Below are 21,818 nucleotides of genomic sequence, written 5' to 3'. Positions count from 1 at the left end.
TCGATGGATCTGCACAGTTCAAGGCCAGGCCACACTGTTCAGGGGTCAGCTCGACAGCTGGGAGGCCGGTTTGCCAAGGACTGGCTCTAGTGACCTGCACGAATTTCCCACTGAGGGAGGTGGGTGCCTTGCTCGGTGCTGTTAGGCATCAACCATGCTTCCCACTTTCTGCCTCTACATTTCTTTTCAGGAAAAGGGATCTTTTTCAGTAGGTGACAGTTCAGGAGCAAAGCCTTCTGCCAACCCCACCCATGTAGGAGCACTCATCTGTGACACCTGAAACACGAGCGGAAGCAAATGAAATAAAGGGCTATATAAACACTGCAAATGGGAACGAACCAACCAACAACTCTACCAAGAAACAATGCACATTTATTGTTGAGAAACAATTCCTTACGTGCTGTACAGTGTTCACTTCATTCCTCCTGAACGGCTCAGTGACGTTTCCTTGCCGATTTGATCTGCTGTAACTGCTGGGGCTCAGTTCAACATAACTACAGATATCTTTGGCATTTTCTTTTCTTAGCTTCATAACTTGAGGGACATTTTATACAAAAAAAAGTAGATTTACAGAAAAATATGCATATAAATCACTTATTAATCCCAAAACGTAGTAAATAACATAGCAAAAACTTTATCAAATCCATTTCGCACACACACTGGGCAGATCTATTGTGCATGACCGCGAATGTGTCTGCAGCTTTTTATAAATTAGCATTTTGACGTTAAAAAGGAGGGTTACGAAAAGGCCCTCATAAAGTTGATGACTCTGACCTATCCAGCACTGTTTTCAGAGTCCCTTGAATTTACCCCCATCACACACATCTGACCGTTCCTACAAAAGCTGTTACGTTAAGGAAACAATTGCGCTGCGCTCACAGCAGAGGTGACATCCAAACTTCCGTGTCATCAGGAGGTGAGCAGAGTAGCCATTTCCCTAAACCAGAGCCTCGTGCACACCCACATAGAAGCATCGCAGTCAAGCCGCGGGGCCTGTTTTCCCTGCAGGGGTAACATGCTCACGGGGAGAAGGTGGCCGGCATTTCTCGGACCTGGAACGACCTCCGTGGTCCCGTGAGACGGCTCAGTGTCCTGAAGGGTCCACGTGCGTCTGGCTGGCGTCTGCCTTAGGACACTTTACAGCTGTTCCTGGCGCAGCGTCTGGGCGGGCTCTGGGGCAGGCGGGCGGCCTTGACTTTGCGCAGGCTGCTCCTCTTGTGGCCGGAGCCGGTGGTGAGGGAGTAGGAGCGGCCATGCATCACCCTGGCGTTCAGGCCGTTGGCCATGGAGAATGACTTGAGGTGGCTTCTCAAGGCCATGGGCAGCGGGAGCTTGTCCACCAGGTGCACGGGCGTGCAGGACACCACCGCTCGGCAGCACAGGTCCTGCAAGCTCAGAACTTAGGGAAGAAAAAAGACCCTGCTTAGTTCCTGGGTGCCTGGCACGGCCGACCACAAGGGCAGCCGCCTGCCTGTCTGCCCCCTTTCCCGGGACTTGGGGGCGGGTGCACTAGGAGAAGTCAGGGCTGAGTGCTGCCCCCCACCCACAGGTAGCACCTGGCAGGACTCCAGACAGACCATCCTGCTTTCATCACCTTAGACCCCACCACCTCTCCCTGCAGGTCTCAGAGATGAGCAGAGCTAGAGGGAGAGAGATGGTGACAAATGAGCTCCCCTCAGGGCTCATGCAACCACAGTTCGTGTTAGAGGTCGAGGGCTACAGGAAACATGGTTCAAAGATGACCCCCTTCTCAGATGGATAGCTGACGGCAAGAACACAAACTAGCTTTATAAAGACACGGTTGAGAGTGCACTCGAAAAGTGAATGCTGTAACAGGTTTCACCTACACCATTCATTTTGTGAGTCAGGGTCCCTGCCCAGGTGAGAGTGGGGATGGGGTCACTCCTGGGGACCTGTTGAGGAGGGGAGCAGAAATTACATCTCACTCCTCTGCAGTCACAATAACACCCTGACCCCTGAAGGTGTCAGACAAGAAACATGACCCAGGGGTTTGGTTCACTTTGAATCAAGGGTCCCAACAAACAGCTCGTTCAGAACAGTGGTTCTCAGCTGGGGGCAACTTGAGCCCCGGGATGTCTGGCAGTGTCTGGAGACATTTGTGGTTTTCACTCCTGGGGGGCAGGGGGCCAGGGGTGATGCTAAAACCTCCACAGCACAGAACAATCCTGTTCAAGTGGCTGTGGGGGACCCCTGACTTAGAAGGGATTTCATTCAATCAACACTATGCTGCCAATTCAATGAATGTAGATTTTGTCTTCTTCGTCTCTTTTTTTTTAAGTGTGTTTTTCCAGGACCCATCAGCTCCAAGTCAAGTGGTTGTTTCACTCAGGCGCAGCTCACAATGGCCTATGTGGGGATCGAACAGGCAACCTTATTATAGTTAAGAGCACCGTGCTCTAACGAACTGAGATAACCAGCTGCCCTTCTTTGTCTTTTAAAAGTAATATGCTGGGCCGCCCCGCCAGCCTGGTGGCTCAGGCGGTTAGAGCTCCATGCGCCTAACTCCGAAGGCTGCCGGTTCGATTCCCACATGGGCCAGTGGGCTCTCAGCCACAAGGTTGCCAGTTCAATTCCTCGAGTCCTGCAAGGGATGGTGGGCTGTGCCCCCTGCAACTAGCAATGGCAACTGGACCTGGAGCTGAGCTGCGCCCTCCACAACTAAGATTAAAAGGACAACAACTTGACTTGGGGGGAAAAAAGTCCTGGAAGTGCACACTGCTCCCCAATAAAGTCCTGTTCCCCTTACCCCTTACCCCCCCAAAAAAAAAAAGTAATACTCTGACGCGTTACTCAGAGGAAAATGGTGACAGCCACTGTTTCACAATAGGTTTCCATACTTTTTTGGATACATTAACACAGAAGAATTTGAATATTATATCCCAACTGCAAGTTATGTTACATTAGAAACACCCAATGCAGTTCTATTTCCCAAGTTCCTTTGTAGACAAAATAAGTGGAAAATGAATCAATCCTAATGTGATGTGCTCTTCCCAAAACCATGGGCATGAAGGTCGCCTGGAAGCACTCCCCTCGGCGGTCCTGTCCTGCGCCCCCACCCTGCCCCATGGCGGACGTCCACGGACGCCCAATTCACTAATGCCTTCAGCTCAGCACACGCAGATTTCGGAAATGCCTCGTGAGCTGTGATGATGATTTCTCTCCAGCTTAACACACTGGCTCCGAGAATGGGCCCCGTGGTCTCGAGCGCGTCCTGGAGGCCGGCCAGCAGCCAGTGGTGCCCACCTTTGCTCGGCCGCCACAGCCGGTCCATCCCATGCCGCAGCAGCACGGTCCTGGCCAGCTCCGTGAAGGACTCGGTGATGTTGAAGTTGCAGAGGGAGCTGACCTCGAAGAAGGTCACGCCCAGGCGCTCCGCGAAGGCCTGTGCCTGCTCCGTGGGCACCTGCCGCTTGAAGGCCAGGTGCAGGCGATTCCCCACCAGGATCTTAGGGACTCCGGGGGCGTGCTGGTGGGCGGAGGGAAGGCAGGGAAGTTACTCGCGAGAGCTTGTGCTGTTGGCACGTGTGTGCTGGGGTGAATGGCGTCCCCCCAGATTCTCACTGACCAACCCACGTGGCCTTATTTGGAAAGAGGGTCTCCACAGATGTCATTAGTTAGGATGAAGTCATCGCAGGGGCCCTAAGCCAATCACTGGTGTCCTTGTAAAGAAGAGGGGCCACAGGACACACAGGAAAAAGGCCAACTGACCGCAGAGGCAGACATGGAGACATGTCTACAGGCCAAGGACACCGGGACTGCCAGCAGCCCCCAGAGGCTGCAGAAGGCAGGAAGGATCCTCCCCCAGGGCTTTGGGAGGGGCACAGCCCCGCGATGTCAAGTGTGGGGCTTCTGGTCCCCAAAATGTGGGAGAATAAATTCCTGTTGCTTTAAGCTCCCCAATTTATGGTGATTTGTTACAGCAGCTGCCAGAAACTAACACAGTGGGTTTGGTCCTGGCCACTCCATGTCCCCATGGGCAGCTGGGCTGGTCAGGGTGCCAGCAGGCATAGCTTGGTCACTGCCTGTCCATCCACCTGACCACACAGCAGGACAAACTGTGTCCTGCCCAGGTGCAGGGCTCAGACCCCTGGGCCTCGTGTCCTCAGCACGAGGACCCCATCCTGCGCTGGGAGGTGACATGTCCCCCTTTGCTGAAGCCCCAGCCCCCGGCCCACTCTCACGAGCCCGTATGGGCACCGAGCCGTACCTCATCAATCTCCTTAATCCACCGGTTGATGCCATCAAAGGACCAGCGGTTTGCAATGTCGTAGACCAGGATCGCACCCTGGGGGTGAGGGGGACCAGGCTGACCTCACAGGACAGACACAGGCGCAGCTCTGGACCACACGCCAGCCTGTGGCCACTCAGCCAGACTCACAGCCAGTGAGACAGCTCTGTCCTTACTCCAGCACGAGCGGTGTAGCAGTTATATGATTTCTCCACTCTCACATAAGCTCACTGGTGAGCCCTCCACTCTCCAGGAATGTTAGGGAGTCAAGTGCCCACATCCACAAGCTGCTCCAGGGGTTAGGAGCACGGGGGCTGCTGAGCACAGCTCAGGGGAGCAAAGCCCCACCCCCTGGACAGAGTGCTCGCATGCACACACAGGGTCACAAACACACATGCGCACGTGCACAGATGCAACCAGGAGCACAGGTGCGCACACACACGCACACATGGAAACATGCACACAAACACGGGGCACATGGATAGACACATCCATGTGCACATAGCCGCACGCACGTGTGTACAAGCACAGAGGCACACGTGCACATAAGCATGTGTACACGTACACCTCTGAACACACGTGTGTGCATGTGCATAGAACGATGCATGTGAACACACACAACACGCATGTGCCTCTGTACACGGTGCACACGCACACACATCGCCCCGGTGCTGAAGGCCTGTGAGCCACCAAACCCCGCGGGGCACACTGCCAGACGCTGGCACCAATTTACACAGGAAGCGCAACTGCCTTGTCCCCGAATGCCATTAAGGATGAATGTCTGTGTGACCTCCCCGCTCGGGGGACGTTACCTGTGCGCCCCGCGAGTAGGAGCGGAATATGGTACAAAACCTCCCTTGCCCGGACGTGTCCCTGGAAGGAAAAGGCGTTGGAGACCGGTAAGAAGGCACCTTGCTTCTCCCTGACAACAGGTCACTGCACTCGGGAGCCACAGAAAATGCCTGTTACAACCGTCAGTCGGTGGCTGTGCCACCAAAAGCCCAAGACCCCAACACAGCGGTCAGTGGTCCCCTGGATGATCGGGACACAGGTTCAATCTCTTTTCTAATCGTCATTTTGTAAGTCAAACCAGAAAAACTAGTGATAGGTTTCAACATTGTAATTCTGACATTTAAATAAATCTAATTTAAGTTTTTAAAATGTTGTGGCATTTGGAGATAAAGCTGTGTGGTAAGGGATGCGGGTACACACGGGCGAGGAACGGGCGGAAGGATCTGGCGGGATCCCTCGACCTCTAATTAACTGTGAGTCACCCACATGAAGCGGGCCCGGCCGACAGGCCCCCAAGTTTGTCAACACGAGGGACTGACCCAGGAGCTCCCTGGATGGACGGCAACTCCAAGAAACAAGTCAGGACAAGAATGGGTCCTGGTGCTCACAGCGGTGGCTCTCGGACCTGCAGACGCCGTTTCCCGGCGTCTCACATGGCTTCTCGTCTGAGGGTGACGCCGACACACGTCTGTGTGGGCCATTAACACACTCGTTTCCAGGGGAGACCCCTCGGGGACGCCTGGTGGGTCTGTGGGCCCAGTGAGCAGTGAGACCAGCACTTCTCCTGTCACCTGTGGGTGGTGACCTCCCCCCCCCCCACTCAGGACAGCAGGGCTGGGGGACGGGGGCAGCAGAGGCCGGGAGGGACCCTCACGTGCTGAATGGATCAGAATGCCCCATCAGCCCCAGCAGGGCCTCAGGAGTTGTGGTGGAAGCTGCTGGAAAGTCTGTGGGCAAGGACGGCCCTGTGAGAGCTGTGCCAGCTGTGCACTGAGGCTTGCGGCTGCTGCCCAGTAGGAGCTCTCGATGCTGGGGCGCAGTCAGGGCAGCTCACCTGGCCCTGGGCCGAAGGCCCCACATGGGCGCCCAGGCTTCAGACACATCCACTGGTGGACGTGGGGCTTTGACTGAGATGGGTCGCCCAGACCAGAAAATAATTGGGAGCTGAGAGCCGGTTTTAGATGGGGGGTGGGGTTTGGACCTTTAGGAGGAAACTCGGAGCAGCTGTCACCCGTGAGAGGCCTTCTGACCTGAGTCGAGCAAGTTTGGGCTGAGAGCGGGGGTCTTAGGTGGTCCCGGAGGAGTGAGAGGAGGACAGACTGGAGAATAAGCCCTGCAGTGCTCAGGGCGGGAGGAGGGAGGGTGGGAGCGGACCCAGGCTGCTGGGGGTGGGCCCCAGGCTGGGCAGTGGGAAGGGACGGGCGTTGAGGGGACATCTGCGGAGAGGCTTCCCCGCTGCTCCCTGGAAGGGGCAGGTTGGGGGCCCAGAGGAGGAGGGGCTCCCCACTACTGGAGGTGTGTGGGGCTTGGGGAGTTGTCCAGCATAGTCAAGGTGTGGAAGACAGACGTACAGGTGGCTCAGGAGAGGGGACGACAGTGGCCAGGAAAGCTGCATGGGGTGCGGCCACCCAGGAATCGGCCACAGCGGGAAACCCCTACACCCCAACCCTGGGGCTGGAGGGGCAGGGGCAGGGGTGTGGCCCGAAGCTCAGAGCCAGGGCAGCCAGGCAGCGGGGGACCAAGGAGGAGCCGCAGCCCTGAGCCACTGGAAGGCAAGCCAGGCCGGCCCCACCCAGCCTGGGTCTGGGTTGGGCCTCAGGGAGTGACCCCTCCTGGGGCTCGGGAGGCTGAGGCACAAGGAGGCCACGGGCTCTGGACTGACTCCAGGCCGCAAAGCCCAGGTTCCCGTCCCCTGGACCAGGGCTCAAGCTTCGGGGCCCAGACAACGGGATCACCCCCTCCTCTGGGGAGCTTCGGGCCGGCAGGTGGCAGGCCCAGGGCCAGGCCTGCACAGAGGCCATGAGCCCGACTCACCAGAGCTGCAGCTTCACACGCCGGCCGTCCAGCAGGATGGTGGTGGTCTTGTAGTCGATGCCTATGAAAGAGGGTCTGCAGCTTAGATGCGGCTGGCAGCCAAGTGTTTCCACAGACTGTTCTGAGGGGCGGGGCAAGAAGTTCTCACAGGGCAGGGGGATTCTCACAGTGCAGATTCACGAGATCATTTACAGGGGCGGGGTGGGGCTGGACCCTGCCGTGGGTTGCCCCAGATTCGCCCCCACACAGTGGCCTCCACCTCTCCTCTCCTCTCTCACCACCAGCCCCACTGGCCCTGCCCAAGGGAGGAGGTAGGACCTGGCCTTCAGCCCCATGAGCTGTCCTGCAGCCCTGGTGCCTGCAGACATCCCATCTCGCCTCTGGTCACTGCCGACCTCCTCCCGCACCCCTCCCCCACCCTCCTCCAGCTGCCCCAGCACTGCTCCCACGTAAGCGGCTAAAACACCGAGATGGTTTCCCCCAAATGATGACACTAAGAATGTAAAGTAAGAAGATGTAGAATGTGAAATTAGATATGAAGAATTATCTCAACCACACAAAGACAAAACTTAGGTGTGCATTTGTGTGTGTGTGCGCACGCATGTGCAGAGGGGATAACTGAGGACCAGACCCAAATTGTCACTAGAAATCACTGGGCTTGGTGAACACACGATGTGAGATATTGATGATGTATTACAGGACTGTACACCTGAAACCTATGTAACTTTGCTAGCAATTGTCACCCCAATAAACTTTAATTAAAACAAAAAAGAAATCTCTGGGCTACGTTTTATTTCAACATTTCTCTATTTTCAAGCTTTCTTCAATGAACATGTATTTCTTCTAAAATCAGAAAAAGCAATAAACATTTTTCAAAAGGAGAAAATTTCCTCCCCGTTCCACCAGAAGCCAATTTCCTGCTTCCCTGAGAAAGCCCTCCTGTGTTCACAGAGCCAGCGCCCAGCGGGACCCATGAGAGTGGGGAAGTCATTGAAAGAGCATTTCTATTAAGTGAGTACAGAAAGCAAGAAAGGAGAGTCCGCTTCCAGAAGGCAGATGCCAGGCAGTTTCCAGGCACCAGGACCCCGCTGCCTCTGAGCTCGGGGCCTTGACTGGCTTCAGTGCCCAACAGCATCCCTCAAAGCGCACGGACCCACATGAGACCAGCCTGAAGACACTCTGGGACGTGATCAGACTGAATGTTTGGACAAGTACAGCTGACTTTGGGATTATAAATCTGAGGGGAAAGCACTGGCGGGAGGGAGGGAGGCAGCCGGGAACAGAAGAGAGAAGTGCTCTGTGAGGGCCTGACTGGGGGAGTCCTGGTGTGGGTGTCAGGTCTTAGCTGCTCTCCTCCCAGAGGAAAACCTCAGTGCGACCAGCACAGGCTCCTCCAATGTGCATCACAAGTGTCGTTTCCAAGTGCTTGCCGCGCTCCCTGGAAAGATCCAGAATGTTGGACTATGCCGCCTCACCCAGAAAAAGCCCAAGGAAAAGAATGTCCTATTAATAAAGTCTCCTGTCTTTGAAGTGGTTGAGGGCCAGACATGTGCCTGGCGGGAGTGACAACACATGCAGCCTTGTATTTGAAGGCACAGCATAGATTTTCCAAAAAGTTTAGGTCAGTAGCTTCAGGCCCTGCGAGATCACCCTTTGGAGCCACGGCCAAGGACGTCTCCCACGCCTTGAAAATTCCCCCCACTCTCCAGAAGGTAACTTCAAATGCCCACGTCCTTCCCTTTGTAGGGGTCAGCACTGGGTGTATATAGTGTGACATACACATGCATGCACGCATATAATAAACAAACAGAATACGTATGCGTGTATGTAATACGTAAATGGAACATGTATGCAAAATAAATAAACAGAAAGTATTCGTATATAATAAAAGCAGAATATTAACTGTACTTGTTCAAGAAGATACATATTCTAGCAACATCCAAGTTATTTTGGGAAACATTTTGTTTCCCTTGGAATGCTGAAGGATTGCACCGTCTATAGGAAGCAGCACGCACACTTGGGAATCTAGTCTTGCATCTGGAAAGAACTTTGGCCGCGGCACGCCTGTTTCCAGACAGTGAGGGGACCCTCACCCTTCACAGGCTGCAGGTGGTTCACGTTTGTCCTCGAGGACAGGAACCCACTGCCAGGCTGGGCGGGTGACCTTGATTTAGCAAGTGTCCTCATGTACTTGTTTTTTAGGTCCAGACAATTTTTAAAAACTCTTCATAAATATAAAAGAATTCATTCCTGAGGGTCTTTGTAAGCACCCTGTGAGTTTTTAAAACTACATTTGGTTTTTCTTTCCATCAAAGTCACGGATACGCACGATTTCAAGTGTCAGTCATCCTGAGACCTGGTGTGGAGATAGCAGCAACCCCCCCCCGCCCCCCGGGCCGCCCTCGTTTTCATCTTTTCAATCATTTCATCATTTCCTTTGATGCGTGTCTCCAGCGGTGTAAACAACATTGTTATATTCCTACCTCCTGACTTTCCAGTGCTAGGCATCGATTGACTTCCCGCCTTCAAGATGAAAATGTAGTTCTTTCATCGACACCCCCGCCTCTATCGCCAGCTGCCCCCCTCTCTCTCTCTGTAAAACGATGTTGCTATTTTAGTTAAATCAATATCCAAATTTCGATCAATTTGACCAAGTCAACACTAGCCACAGCTGGACCATGTGTGACTCTGTGTTTATTTTTCCTTCATGTACATTTTGTTTTGACTGGAGTTAAAAGTTGTCCTTTTGTTTACTCGGTTGGTTTTCTGTGCATTTCTCAGTAATTCATCCACACACTCTCACCCGTTATCTAAGTCTCCTCAGTCCTTCCAAACATTCAGGTGTTTCCCCTCCTGGGGCATCTTCCCGAGCGTCTGTCCTGCTTCCCGGGGACTGGGGACCGGCAGTATCACTGGCCTGGGCCCTCCATCCTCCCACCACTGGCTCCCAGTCTCCCCCTCTTGGCTTATTCCTTCCTTTGTTTTCCAAGAAGGGTGCGTGGAAGATCGTTTTTGAGACTTTGCATGTCTGAAAATGTCTGGTCTGCCCTCACTCTTCATTGCATTTGGCTGGGCACAGAGTTGAGGTGGGAAATAAATCTCCTTCAGAAACGTGCAGATATCGTTCCCTTAAGGTCTGCCTTCCAGTCCCAGTTGGGAAGTCACACACGTGTCAGAGTGAGTCTTGCTCCTTTGAACACAGTCTGGATCCACCTCTTGGAAGGCAGGGGCAAGAACAATAGAGAGACTCCTGAATGGCCAGAGCCTGGACCCAGCCGTGCCTGAAGCCCGCCCTGCCCCCAGCTTCCTGCACCTAAGGCTGCAGGCTCCTCTTCGCTTAAGCCACTTTGAACTGATTTTTTCATTTGCACCAAAAATGCCCCGTCTGATAGAAAACCCAGGAAGCAGTGTGACTAGAGAAAGGGACAGAGAATGTCTGACACACGAATCCTGGGAAAAGCTACAAAAGATGCATTTTAACGTCTTCCCAAAGAGAAGTACAATAAGCTCCACGTTCCCGAACTTCACTAACAGTAAACAAGTACTTAAAAGAAAATGTAACTGACAGTGGTGACTTAATTATTAGCCATCACGTGACCTCTTCTGGTGGCACTCCTCCAGAACAACCCGAGGAAGTAACCTGCCCTCAGCAGACAACCCTGGCAGCAGGGGTCACGCAGGCGATAGCTCGATAGCTCGCTGCTCACTCATGTGGTAGGAACGACTCAGGCCCATGTGGCCTCCACAGCCCCAGTTTCCTCTCGGGCGGGGACTCCCAACCTTGTTCTGCGTCCACCTGTCCAGCTGTGCGGCCCCCTCCCAGACATGGCACCTCCCTTTCCCCCTGTAACTGAGAATCTGGGACAGGGCAGAGCAGGGCAGTGGGTGGGAGATGAAGTGTGAAAAACACACTGCCACCCCACTGGCTATGCAGGTTGGTCTCACCAGGCAGGAAAGGTGAGCCCAGAGATGGACTAATTCAGTGGGGTTGCCCACCGGTTCCCTATGTAGGACTGTGCCCAGGACCGAATCCCAGTCCTGACAACCAGCCACCTCCTCATGCTCCCCTGTGCCTCAGTTTCCCCTGCCACCAGGTAGGACACACTTGCCACAACTACATAAAGTCTTGTGCCTACCATCAGCAGCAGCCTCAACCCAGCAAAAGCTCTAGTCTTCCCCAGACCTCTGGTTTCCAGAGGACAGACCCTCTAACACAGCTGTGCCTGCCACAGAGAAACTCCCAAATCATACCCCTTCACCGCCAGGTTCAAGGTCCCACTGCGAGAAGAACTGCTTTTCTCCATAAACTTATTTTTGGACCATTCTCTTTTATTCTCTGCAATGTTTTCTTTTATGTTTTCTCCCACTTATGTGTTTGCTCTTTTCATATTTATGCCCTCTTCTCTGATTCTGTGATGTGGGACCTCACATTTTGGTTCCTGAGAACCTATCATTTTGGGCAGTCATAGCGTCAGTGTATAATTCACATTCGCTGCCTTTGCTAACTCCTCAACAACTCTGTCCATCAAAAATGAAATAAAAATACACGAAACTTCTCGAACAAAGTCTGTCGGAATGTTCGAGTGAGTCAGAATAACAGAGGCAAGAAGAGATAATTTTAGCCTTCTTAAGGAAAGAGGGCACGTCATTTGCCAAGCCACTGCACACTTTTAGCTCCACATGGTGAATAAATAATTTGGTGGCCCAGGTCAGTCCCCCGACCTGCCTAATTCCATCAGTGAGTAAGCAGACACCACACGAGCCATCACAGAGGAAGACCTGCTCCTGGTGTGAATGTGGGTTCAATGCCATTCACAAACCGATTCATGTCTGAGAGCCTGACTTCTGAGAAATGTGTCTTATGCTGAAAGGAGACCGGCGGCGCCCGGGGCTGGGGCAGGGGCTTCCTTTGGGGGTGAGGAATGTTCTGCCACCAGGAGTGTGGGGGCTGCACACGTGACCATGCCACACGTCACTCGGCTTTGCACATCAAAACGGTTTGTGTTATAGTGTGTGACTTTCACCTCAAAAATATGCACATAGGTCTCCTGCCCAGAAGCCGACTCTGCCTGGCTTCTCGGATAAGAAGGGGGTGGGGGGTGGCAAGGGCAGGATATTGGGGCTCTGCGTGGGAGAAGCAGGGAGGCCCCGGGGCCCAGGGACAGGCTCCCAGCTTCGCTACAGGCGCCCTACGCCCACCCTCGGGGGCTCCCTGGTGTTTCTAAATAGCGGGGGACTTGACGAGTGCCTCACCAGAGGACCCCACACTGGAGGCAGTTACTCGGCTCTCTGCACAATCCACCCGGCTCCTTTTTAATGAGGTGACTTAGCAAGATGAACCTGGTGTCACCCATGGGGTCCCATGGACAAACTTGGACATGCAGCCCGCCTCGGGCTGGTCCCGGGACATGGCCCCCACCGCGCCCAGCCCATGGCGGGGAACAGAACAGATAAGGCAGGAAATTCCAGGCCAGAAGCTATGAGAAGAGGGAATTCCCACGGGGGGCCTGGGTTCCCAGTTCTTCCTTCATGAAAAGGAAACCGTGCATCTTGGCAGTGTCACTATCGGTTCTGGGCTGAACAGCATCCCCCAAAATCCACATCCACCTGGAACCTGTGAATGTGGCAGTTTTTGGAAATAGGGTCTTTGCAGATGTGATCAAGCTTGTTGAGGTCACACTGAACTAGAGTGAGCCCTAATCCGATGCCCGGTGCCCTGACGAGGACGGGGAGATTCGGAGAAGGCCGTGCAGTGAGGGTGGCGGAGATTCCGGTGCTGGCACAAGCCCGAGACGCCAAGGGTGCCAGCAACACCAGAGCTGGACCGGGACCGTCCCCGGGAGCCTCCGCAGGCCTCAGACCGCTGGCCTTCCCATTTGTGGAAATGAATACACCGTCCAACACAACAGCCACTGCAACCCCCGCCTCCCACCACCCGCTCCCCGCCGGCCAACACCCAGAAAGAGGGGAGGTCCAGGGCAGGCTCCCGTCCGTCCCCTAACTGTCCCCGAGTCTGACGATGCTGGCTTTGCGTCTCTCGGACAGCAAGCCCATGTGGTTTAAATTATTTAAACCCACACTATGCATCCGTGGTCCATCTTCTGGAACATGCACATCACGGTAAACCGGAAGAAACAAGTTTAACTTCCTGATGGTGTTTCTTCATCTAAGAGGGAGCTGCATGTTCCTCACACCTACCCATTCCTTTTTCCTATTGAGACAACTTTTAACCGGATGGATTAGGGTCAGCCTGAGTTTAATGTGTGTGATTATGATTCTACCTCTGCTCACTTGTTTTCACTTTTTTCCCCCACCAGACAAAATGCCAGTCCCGTCAAGCAGTATCTCCAGAACTGAACAGGTGATTCTGTTTACCAAGCAAGGGGCACTGACCCACTTCAAGAACCTGGAGAGCAGCATCTCGGGCAGGCAGGGCACACAGCTGACCAAGACGCTGGAGGCACCGCAGCCGGCATGATGCAGACAGTGGGACCAGCTTTGGAGACGCTGGAGCTCCTGTGACAACCTGTGGGTGGACAGCACAGCCTTCCAGGGCTAGTGGGGAATGTGGTCAGGCCCCCGGAAGGAGGTAACCCTGCCCAGCCCCTGGGACCTGCTGTCAGAACAGGACTGCCTTTTACATGGTTTGTTCGGATGTGATAAAATCTACATCTCTGATAGTTTTAAGCCCAAGCCCCCTGGGCACTGCACGTCTTCCCAGTTTGGGCTCATACACAGATCTTTTGCAGCCAATTAAGCTGAAGAAGCCTGGGGAGAAAGTTGCAAAAAACGGTTCCCCCCCCAAAAAAAAATCTCTTCACATGCAGTGGCCCACGGCTTGCAAATGCTGGCTGATGCCCCCGCCACCTCCCACATGCCCTGCTGCTTCTCTTCACCCCAAAGGGCTCGGTGCTGGGGAACCTGAGCTCCTGGGCCGGTGAGCAGGCAGGACACCTGGCTGTGGTGCCCGCTGCCAGTGACAGAGAACACGGGGCGGCGAGTGGGCCTCCAGCCCTGGGAGCTGACCCTCTACCCGGGAGGAGCCTGGGCTGGCCGGTTCTGACCCCTCACTGCCCCTCACCCGAAATCAGGCTTGCCCTGCATTGGGGAGGTCGGACTAAAGGTGCGGTGACCACTGCAGGGAGGGGACCTCACCGGACACAGAGGACGCAGGGCTCAACTAAAGGCTTCTAACAGAAAGTCTGATACAAAGTCAATTTTGTTATGTTCAAATATGTGGAAGCATTTACAACATAATTAAAAAAACCGAATGCATTAAAACAAGGTATGGAGTGTCCACAAGGCTGCCGGGAAGGTGAAGAGAAGACGTCTCTTCTCCAAGGAGTCACTCCGTCACGTAGACGGAAGACAGTAAAGCAGGACCCGACAGAGACGACTTGACAAATCGCACCTTAAATCTATCTTCAAGTGGTTGCCAAGGGAAACCAGCAAAGCAGCTGTAAACCCAGCAAACCCACCTTGTGGGCACCGTCACACAGGCAGTGAGCGGGGAGAGAACCCACAGCTCCTGGTGGGGCCTGTGCGTGAGGCAGAGAGAAAGGAGAAAACCCACACCAGGGGCACTTTAGGGAAATAGCTTTGACACGCCTTGCTGCTTTGCGGGAAGGAAAGCACCTCTCTGAGCCTTTTCTAAACCTGGGGGGCTGCAGAGGGTGTGATCAGCAGCGGGGCCCCGCACCCGCCCCTCGTCCACACTCCAGCTATGAGACGCTCTGTGATCTTGAGGGAGTGACCCTCACTGGGCCCTTCATTCCCAATAAATGGGAGTTATTATTAGCTCTCAGCAACAATGAAACAGAAAGATGGGATTTTCCTGCGGGGAAAGGGAGTTGGAGAACCAGCCAGGAGAATGTAGTCAGAGAAGACAGTCTCCTGGGGGGCGGAGGGGAATGGGAGGCAAGAGATTGTAGCATTAAGTGTCAGTTTGATCTACTTCCCTCCCCCCATCACTAATGAAATCAGCAATGAGCCAAGGGAAGGGCACCGAGCAGGCGGCGGGGACATCACCAGTGGAGCCAGGGGGAGGCAGGAGACCCGGGTCGGCAGACAGGCAGCGCAGCTGCGGCCCGGACCCCGCCTGCTCTCCCAGAGTCTGGCTGCTGAGGCCTTTTTCTCTCCACTTCTGCCTGGGAGAAGCAGGACTTCAAGAGGAGACCAAAGTGAGGCTCCAGGGCCAGCAGGGAAGGGGCAGGACCAGAAGTGTGAGATGTCACTGCAAGAACGGAGACCCTCTCCCAGGGCAGTGCAACCTCAGTGGGGCCACAGCCCCAGGGAATGAACTGGAACACGCCCTCTTGGTCCTTCCCCTGTGCTCAGGTTGCAGGACAGTCTGGCATCCATGGCCCTTCCCTCCAGCTGTGGGCCCAAGATAGAGAAGCCAGGCCTCACCACACTGTGTCAGAGCCAGGAAGACACGCGGGTGGAGCCGCCTCAGTGTGAGCAGGATGCAGGGAAATGCAGCATCACAAAGGGCCAGCCCAGGGCAGACCCACCAGCAAAGCAGAGAGCCCACGTGTGCTTGGCACACAGGCAGACTGCTCGCCCATGGCACAGAGCCAGAACGAGGTGGTGCGGTCCCGGGCTGTGGCCTCGGAGACAGCACAGTGCAGGGAAAGCCAGTCTCTCCAACTGGATATCCACTGGGAAAGAACTGTGTCTTGACCCCGACCTGAACCCTCATTCCAGCCAGAAAGCAGCCATCACTGTCGAAGGTGCAACAGTAACAGCAGGGCTTTCTCGGGAGAGCAGCTTTGTCAGCCAGGTGCAGGCAGAGCCTTGCCACCCAGGACAAAGCCCTAACCACAAACAGTGACCACTGGATTGTGTTAAAGTTAAGGGCTTCTGTTTATCCAAACACTCTGTCAAAGGAGTGAAAGGGCAAAACACAGGTGAGAGTGGGTGTCCACAATACATATTTCTGACAAAGGACTCGTGGCCAGAACATATTTTTAAAATACTCCTACTAATCAACAAAAAAAATTCAACCTAATAGGGAAAACAGACAAAAGACTCAGACATTTTACAAAGGAGGAAATCCAAATAAACATAAAAAGGTGTTCAATCTCATCAGTCATCAGAAAATTGCAGATTCAACTACACGCTTTCCAGAATGGCCGGAATGCAGAAGAGAGCGCATGCCAAGTGTGGGTGGGGCTGTGAGCCACCAGAACCCCCGTTCTTTACTGGAGGGAGTATAAACTGGAAAATGCCTGGGGAGTACCTGCCAAAGCTAAACATCTGCATACACACGTGTCTAATACTCAGCCATTCCAGCTTTAGGTCTATTCCGACAGGAACACATCTTATGGATGCCCAAAGACACTAACAGGAATATTCCTTCAGAGCAGAGCTAACTCTAATGGTCAGAGATTGGAAAGCACCAAAATACCCATCCCCAGCAGGCTGGATAAGTAAACCATGGTGTATTCACACAGGGCTATGACACACGTGACATGAAGCCTGCCCCACGCATCATGGAGCAAGAGGGGCAGTAAGTGTATGACTTCACTTTTATGCAGAATAAATACAGGCAAAACCACACTACGCTGCTAGAAGTTGGGACCGTGGGTCTGCTGAGGCCAGGGTGGTGATGGAGCACAGCCTGGGGCTCGAGATCGTGTTTTGTTTCTTAATCTGGTGCCGGCTACATGAGTGTTAGGTTTGTGAGAATTCATGGGGCTATGCAATTACAACATGTACCTTTGTCTATATGCATTCCATACTTCAGGAAAAGGTTATAAAAGAAAGGAAAAAGAGACAACCCAACCTAAAAGAAAACATGAGCCAAGGAACAGAAAGAAATCCATCCCAATTCACGCAATAAAACTGCTTAATAAAAACATTAAGGTGGTAAAATAAGAGTTCAAAGAAGAGGTTTTTTTAATTGAAATGAATTTTCTAAAGAAATTTTTAAAAATTGAAAAAAAGGGAAATTGTAAAGTAAGGGGGAAAAAATTGCACACCCAAACATCGTTACTGACCTAATATAATAAATTAGAAATGGTTTACTAAAATCAAAATTACCAAGAAATAAGAAAGGTGTGAGATAATCACAGAAATCCAGAAGAGAAAGACAAAAAAGAGCAAAGCAATTAGAACAAAGTGAATGGATATGGAAGACAAATAAAAATGATCCAACATAAGGATAATTGGTACAGTCGGCAGCATGATGTCCCCCCAAAGGTACCCATGTCCTAATATCCTGAATTTGTGAATATGTTAGGTTGCATGGAAAAGGGGGGTGAACGTAGCAGATGGAATAAAGTTTGCGAACCAGCTCACCTTAAAATTATCCTGGGGGTTGCCCTGGATTATCAAGATGGGCACCATGTAATTAATCACAAGAGCTCTTAAAAGTAAAGATGGAGGCAGAGAGTCAGTGTCAGGGTGATATGACATGAGAAGGACTCAGCCAGGTGCAGGCAGAGCCTTGCCGCCCGGGACAAAGCCCTAACCACACACAGTGACCACTGGATTGTGTTAAAGTTAAGGGCTTCTGTTTATCCAAACACTCTGTCAAAGGAGTGAAAGGGCAAAACACAGATGAGAGTGGGTGTCCACAATACATATTTCTGACAAAGGACTTAAGGGGCCATTGCTGGCTTTGAAGGAAGAAGAAGGAGCCAGAAACTAAGCAATGTGAGTAGATTCTTGCATTTGGAAAAGTCAAGGAAACAAAAAGCCCTAGCACCTCTAGAAAGGAACTCAGCCCTGCCCACACCTTGATTTTAGCCCAGTGAGGCTGTGTTGACTTGAGCCCAGAATTGTAAGTTAATAAAATTATGTTGCTTTAAGCCACTAAGTGTGTAGCAATTTGCCCAGCAGCAGTAAGAAGCTAATACAACTGGTGTCCTTGAAGTGAAAACACCAACAAATGTAACAGAAGGTGTTTTAAGGACATAAAGTAAATTCCCTGAAAGTAAAAAAAAAAAAATGTGCAAATTAAAAGAGTACAAAGTATACTAGAAGTTCAACACTAATTATTCAACTCTGAGACGTGGTCTGGTTAAACTAGTGACCTATGAGGCAAAAGTAAGAATTCTTTAGAAATTCAGGAAGAAAAGGCAAATCACCCACATGGGGGAAAATATCAGCTGACTTCAGGCTTTACCACAGCACATCCAACATCAGGGGACAGTGGGACGACAGGTACAAAGTGCTGAGGGAATGAAAACATAACCTAAGAGTATTATACCCAGCCATGCTATCGTTCAAAGATAAAGGCAATGGGCAGACAGTCTCAAACATGGAAACACCCAGGAAATACTCATGGACCCTTCCTGGAAAATAATGGAAAATTAAATGGCTAATTAGAGGGACAGCAAGATAAAGAGCTGACAGACACAGAATGTAAAAGGGCGGTGATGAGTGCTGCATCCTCAAATGGTGAGTTATTTCTGAGCAATTACGGCCATTGCAGCTACAGCATGGAAGTGAGTGTTCTAAACCTGGGCAATGTGAAAACAACACCCAGGCTACAAAACTCAGGTGCTGCATAGGTGGAGGGGATGAAAACGTGAAGCTGAAAACGCTCACGCCTCTCAAAGCCAGAAGCACTCACATTGTTTTGACATGAAACGTGATTTTAAAACAATAATATTAACAATGATAACAATAATAACAATAATAATTTCAGCCTCCTACAGTTTTTCATAATCTCTTTTCTTAACCCTAGAAGAATCTTCCAGTCAATCAAAACCCATGAGGGGCACACTGATGACACTGGTTCTTTTCTGCAGTGTCTCAAGCCAAGTGGACAACAAAAGGTGTTGTGGACAGTGTCCTTCAGCCGAAGTCCTCCCTCTGTGTCAAGGGAAACTTTTAGAAGAAAGCATTGTTTTTGAGAAGTCCTCAGTTGAGCATGTAACAAAAAGGAAGTAATGCAACAGAAGCGCAGTGAAGCCCTTATTCAAACCAAGCAGACAGAAGGCTTACAAACATTTTGTGCACATTCCTATTTGCCCCACATCACGATAGAATTCAAAGCGTTCTGCAGCTCCTTCCCCCAAACACACAGCTTTGAAAGCACCACGCTTTGTCTGTGGATGTTTTGTTCCTTCACTTCCACTGTGGCTGCTCCATGCACTGACCCCAGCCCCCAGGACTCAGCTGCGGAGGAAACATCCCTGCCCTTTTGGAGCTTAAACTCCAGGGCTGTGCAGCAGCCCAATGTCTCTGCTCTCCTGTAGGTCACTAGCCACACATCCCTGTTGAGCACTTTGAAATGCGGCTAATATAAACTTTTGTGTTTCATTTTAACACAAATTGACAAAGCCACGTGTAGCTAATAGCATCATGGTGGGCCACGCAGAATCTGCTGCATTTTCATGACCCCCCCCCCCAGGTGACTCTTCTGTCCATTGTGATTTGAGGATGAATCCAGGCTCTCATCATCAGCTCATGCCCATCACCTCAAACTCTCCAGCTCTCTGCCCACTCCCCTCTCCCCAGGCCACTCTCCCTAAGATTCTCCCGTGCTCCCACTGTTTTTCCACCTCATGGTCCCTCCGGCTGACTCTGCAGACCATCTTTACATCCCCTGAGGCCCACACAGCCCGCCCAGGGTCCTGCCACAGCCTTTGCCCTTTAGGGACGTCCTGCACCCTTACTGAGCCCCATTGAGGGCTTGACAAAGCCAATTAGATCTTCAAATTAAAAAATAAGAAGACACCCCACTCCCTGGGCTGCCCTTCTCTGCGCCCCAGAATCAGACTGCAAGCCCAGGAGACAGAGAGGGTGGCCTGACACGGAGCGCTAGGGTCGGTGGTGGGAATGTGGTTCACACGCCCGGCGTGACAGCGGAAAGGTGAGCACGCACGACGCACGGGTTTCCGTCCACGGCCACTTAACCTGCACCACCACAGCAGCTGTGCTGGTAAAGGCCAGGACTGGCCTCCCTCCCGCCTCCTGGCCCAGGCTTCCGCCCCCCGCGCGTTCCTCTCCTCTCTTCCCGCCCTTCATGGCCTCTCCAGGCTGCAGCTCTCAAACTTCGGGGACTCTCAGCGCCGCCCGCTGCCCTCGCGCTCTGGCAGCTCTGGGCTTCCCCTCGACCTGGAACCCGCTCTCCTGCACCTCCTCCGCCCCAGCCGCACTCTCGAGGGTCACTTGGTTCCTTGCCTTCCCAGGCCGGTCCGCCTCGGCGAGGAGCATCTCGGACACGCCGGGAACCCTGGAGAAGCCTCCGGATTCGTGCTCTCGAGTCTCCTCTCCCTCCCCTCCCCTCCCACCCACGCGAAGAGCCGCCACCTGGGAGCTTCGCCCGCTGCGCTGGGATCCTACGCTCGGATCGGCTCCCGCGGTCTCCGCAACCCCCACGCGTTCTTTCCAAATGCGTCGTGCTCACGTGGGTCGCCCTGCGGGGCCACCTCCCCAAACCCCGGCCGCGTCGTCCCCACACTCTCGCCGCCCCGCAGTCATCGCCAGGTCGGGAGGACTCCCGCGCCCGCCCAGCAGCTCGCTCCCGCCGGCGCGCAGAGCGCAGCGAGAGGATGGAGGACGCGCCCCTGTGCCAACTCCAGGCCCGCAGCGAGACGCCTGGGTCCCGCACGTGCGAAACGGGGTTGCAGCTGAGGCCGCCGGAGCAGTGACAGCCGGATCCAGACAGAGACGGGTCCGCCGCGAGCCCCGCACTCCCGCTACCCCCAGCCCCGCTCCTCCCCGGTCCCGGCCCCGCGCTCACCCGCCGGGTGGCCGTACGGTGACTCGGCTGCGCCGTCCTGCAGGCTCGCCAGGATCTCGCCCTTGCCCACGTCGCTGTCGCCCACCAGCAGGAACTTGAGCAGAAAGTCGTACGCGCGGACCGGGCTGCCCAGGGCGCTCATGGTGCCGCCGCCGGCGCCGCGCCCATGCCCGGCCGACGGGACCGCACTGAGGCGACCGCAGGGCACACAGCCGCCGCGCGAACCTGCTGTCCGGGGATCGTCGCCGCCCCGCGGCCCCGCGCCTGACAGCACGCGGCTCCGCCCCACCGCGCCATTGGCGTTTCGCAGTTGCTAGGGCGGCTGCGTGTGTTCATTGGCTGCGCTTCCCGTCCATCTGGCCGTCGTCTCCACCTCCTGGCTGACGCTCACCCGCCAGTCCCGGGAGGATGCGAAGGCCGCGGCCTACAGAGGACGGGAGGTGGGCCATGGGCGGGGCCGAGAGCAGTGACGCTACTGCCACAGCCAATGGAAGTCCGGGGGCGGGGCGGGGCGGAGCCCGAGAGGGCAGGGCTGGGCACGCTGCTCTCGCAGCCCACGCGGTGCCGGGCGAGCAGAGGTTTGGCCGGGCGTTTTCTCTGCTGCGTGGGCCGGCGGGGGTGCCGAGGGCCGGTTCGGTAGGCAGACGGGTGGCCTGGACGCGCGGGCCAGTTTGCCTGGAGTCAGGGGTCTCCATCCGGGGCGAGCTCACGGTGTCCCCCGCGGCTCCTCCAGGGCCTTGTCCTTGTCCCAGAGCGACGCAGCCTGTGGGTGCACGTGTGCACGTGTTCGTGTGTGGCCGCTGCGCGTGTGCGTCGGTGCACGTGTGTGTGCGGCGCTGGGGGACAAGGCAGGGTGGGGCGCCTCCCGCCCCCGCTTCCCTTGTCTAGCGAGCCGCGGGCGCTAGGCCTTCTGTGCCCGGAGTCTGACCTGGGGAGCGTCTGTCGGAATAAAATCCTTCCCGTGCGAGTGCCCGCTCTCTGACGTATCATCACATTTTCCTTCCTTATTGGGTCAAAATACACAAGAATCGTTTGATTTGAGGA

At 54.0% G+C, this 21,818-nt stretch overlaps 1 protein-coding gene across 4 annotated transcripts; it reads right to left on the bottom strand.

Annotated features, from left to right (window-relative positions):
- Positions 1-352: 352 nt before the first annotated feature.
- Positions 353-21,048, bottom strand: RAB40B (RAB40B, member RAS oncogene family). Of its 4 annotated transcripts, none has more exons than XM_074319687.2 (6): positions 20,775-21,048; positions 7,076-7,196; positions 5,062-5,122; positions 4,229-4,306; positions 3,265-3,487; positions 353-1,399 (listed from the first exon to the last, which is right to left on the bottom strand). In XM_074319687.2, the coding sequence occupies exons 1-6, from the start codon at positions 20,914-20,916 to the stop codon at positions 1,128-1,130; spliced, it is 897 nt and encodes a 298-aa protein (XP_074175788.1). In that variant the 5' UTR covers positions 20,917-21,048; the 3' UTR covers positions 353-1,127. The 4 variants fall into 4 exon arrangements, with proteins under 4 accessions (XP_074175788.1, XP_019591212.2, XP_088645051.1 ...); XM_019735653.3 differs by having other exon boundaries at positions 7,076-7,136; XM_088788925.1 differs by lacking the exon at positions 4,229-4,306.
- Positions 21,049-21,818: the final 770 nt, after the last annotated feature.

Source organism: Rhinolophus sinicus, chromosome 12, assembly GCF_057876585.1.
Source record: "Rhinolophus sinicus isolate RSI-liver-muscle chromosome 12, RSI-T2T, whole genome shotgun sequence".
NCBI lineage: Eukaryota > Metazoa > Chordata > Mammalia > Chiroptera > Rhinolophidae > Rhinolophus > Rhinolophus sinicus.
The sequence above is the reverse complement of the archived record's forward strand: the minus strand, read 5'-3'. Positions and strand labels throughout refer to the sequence as shown.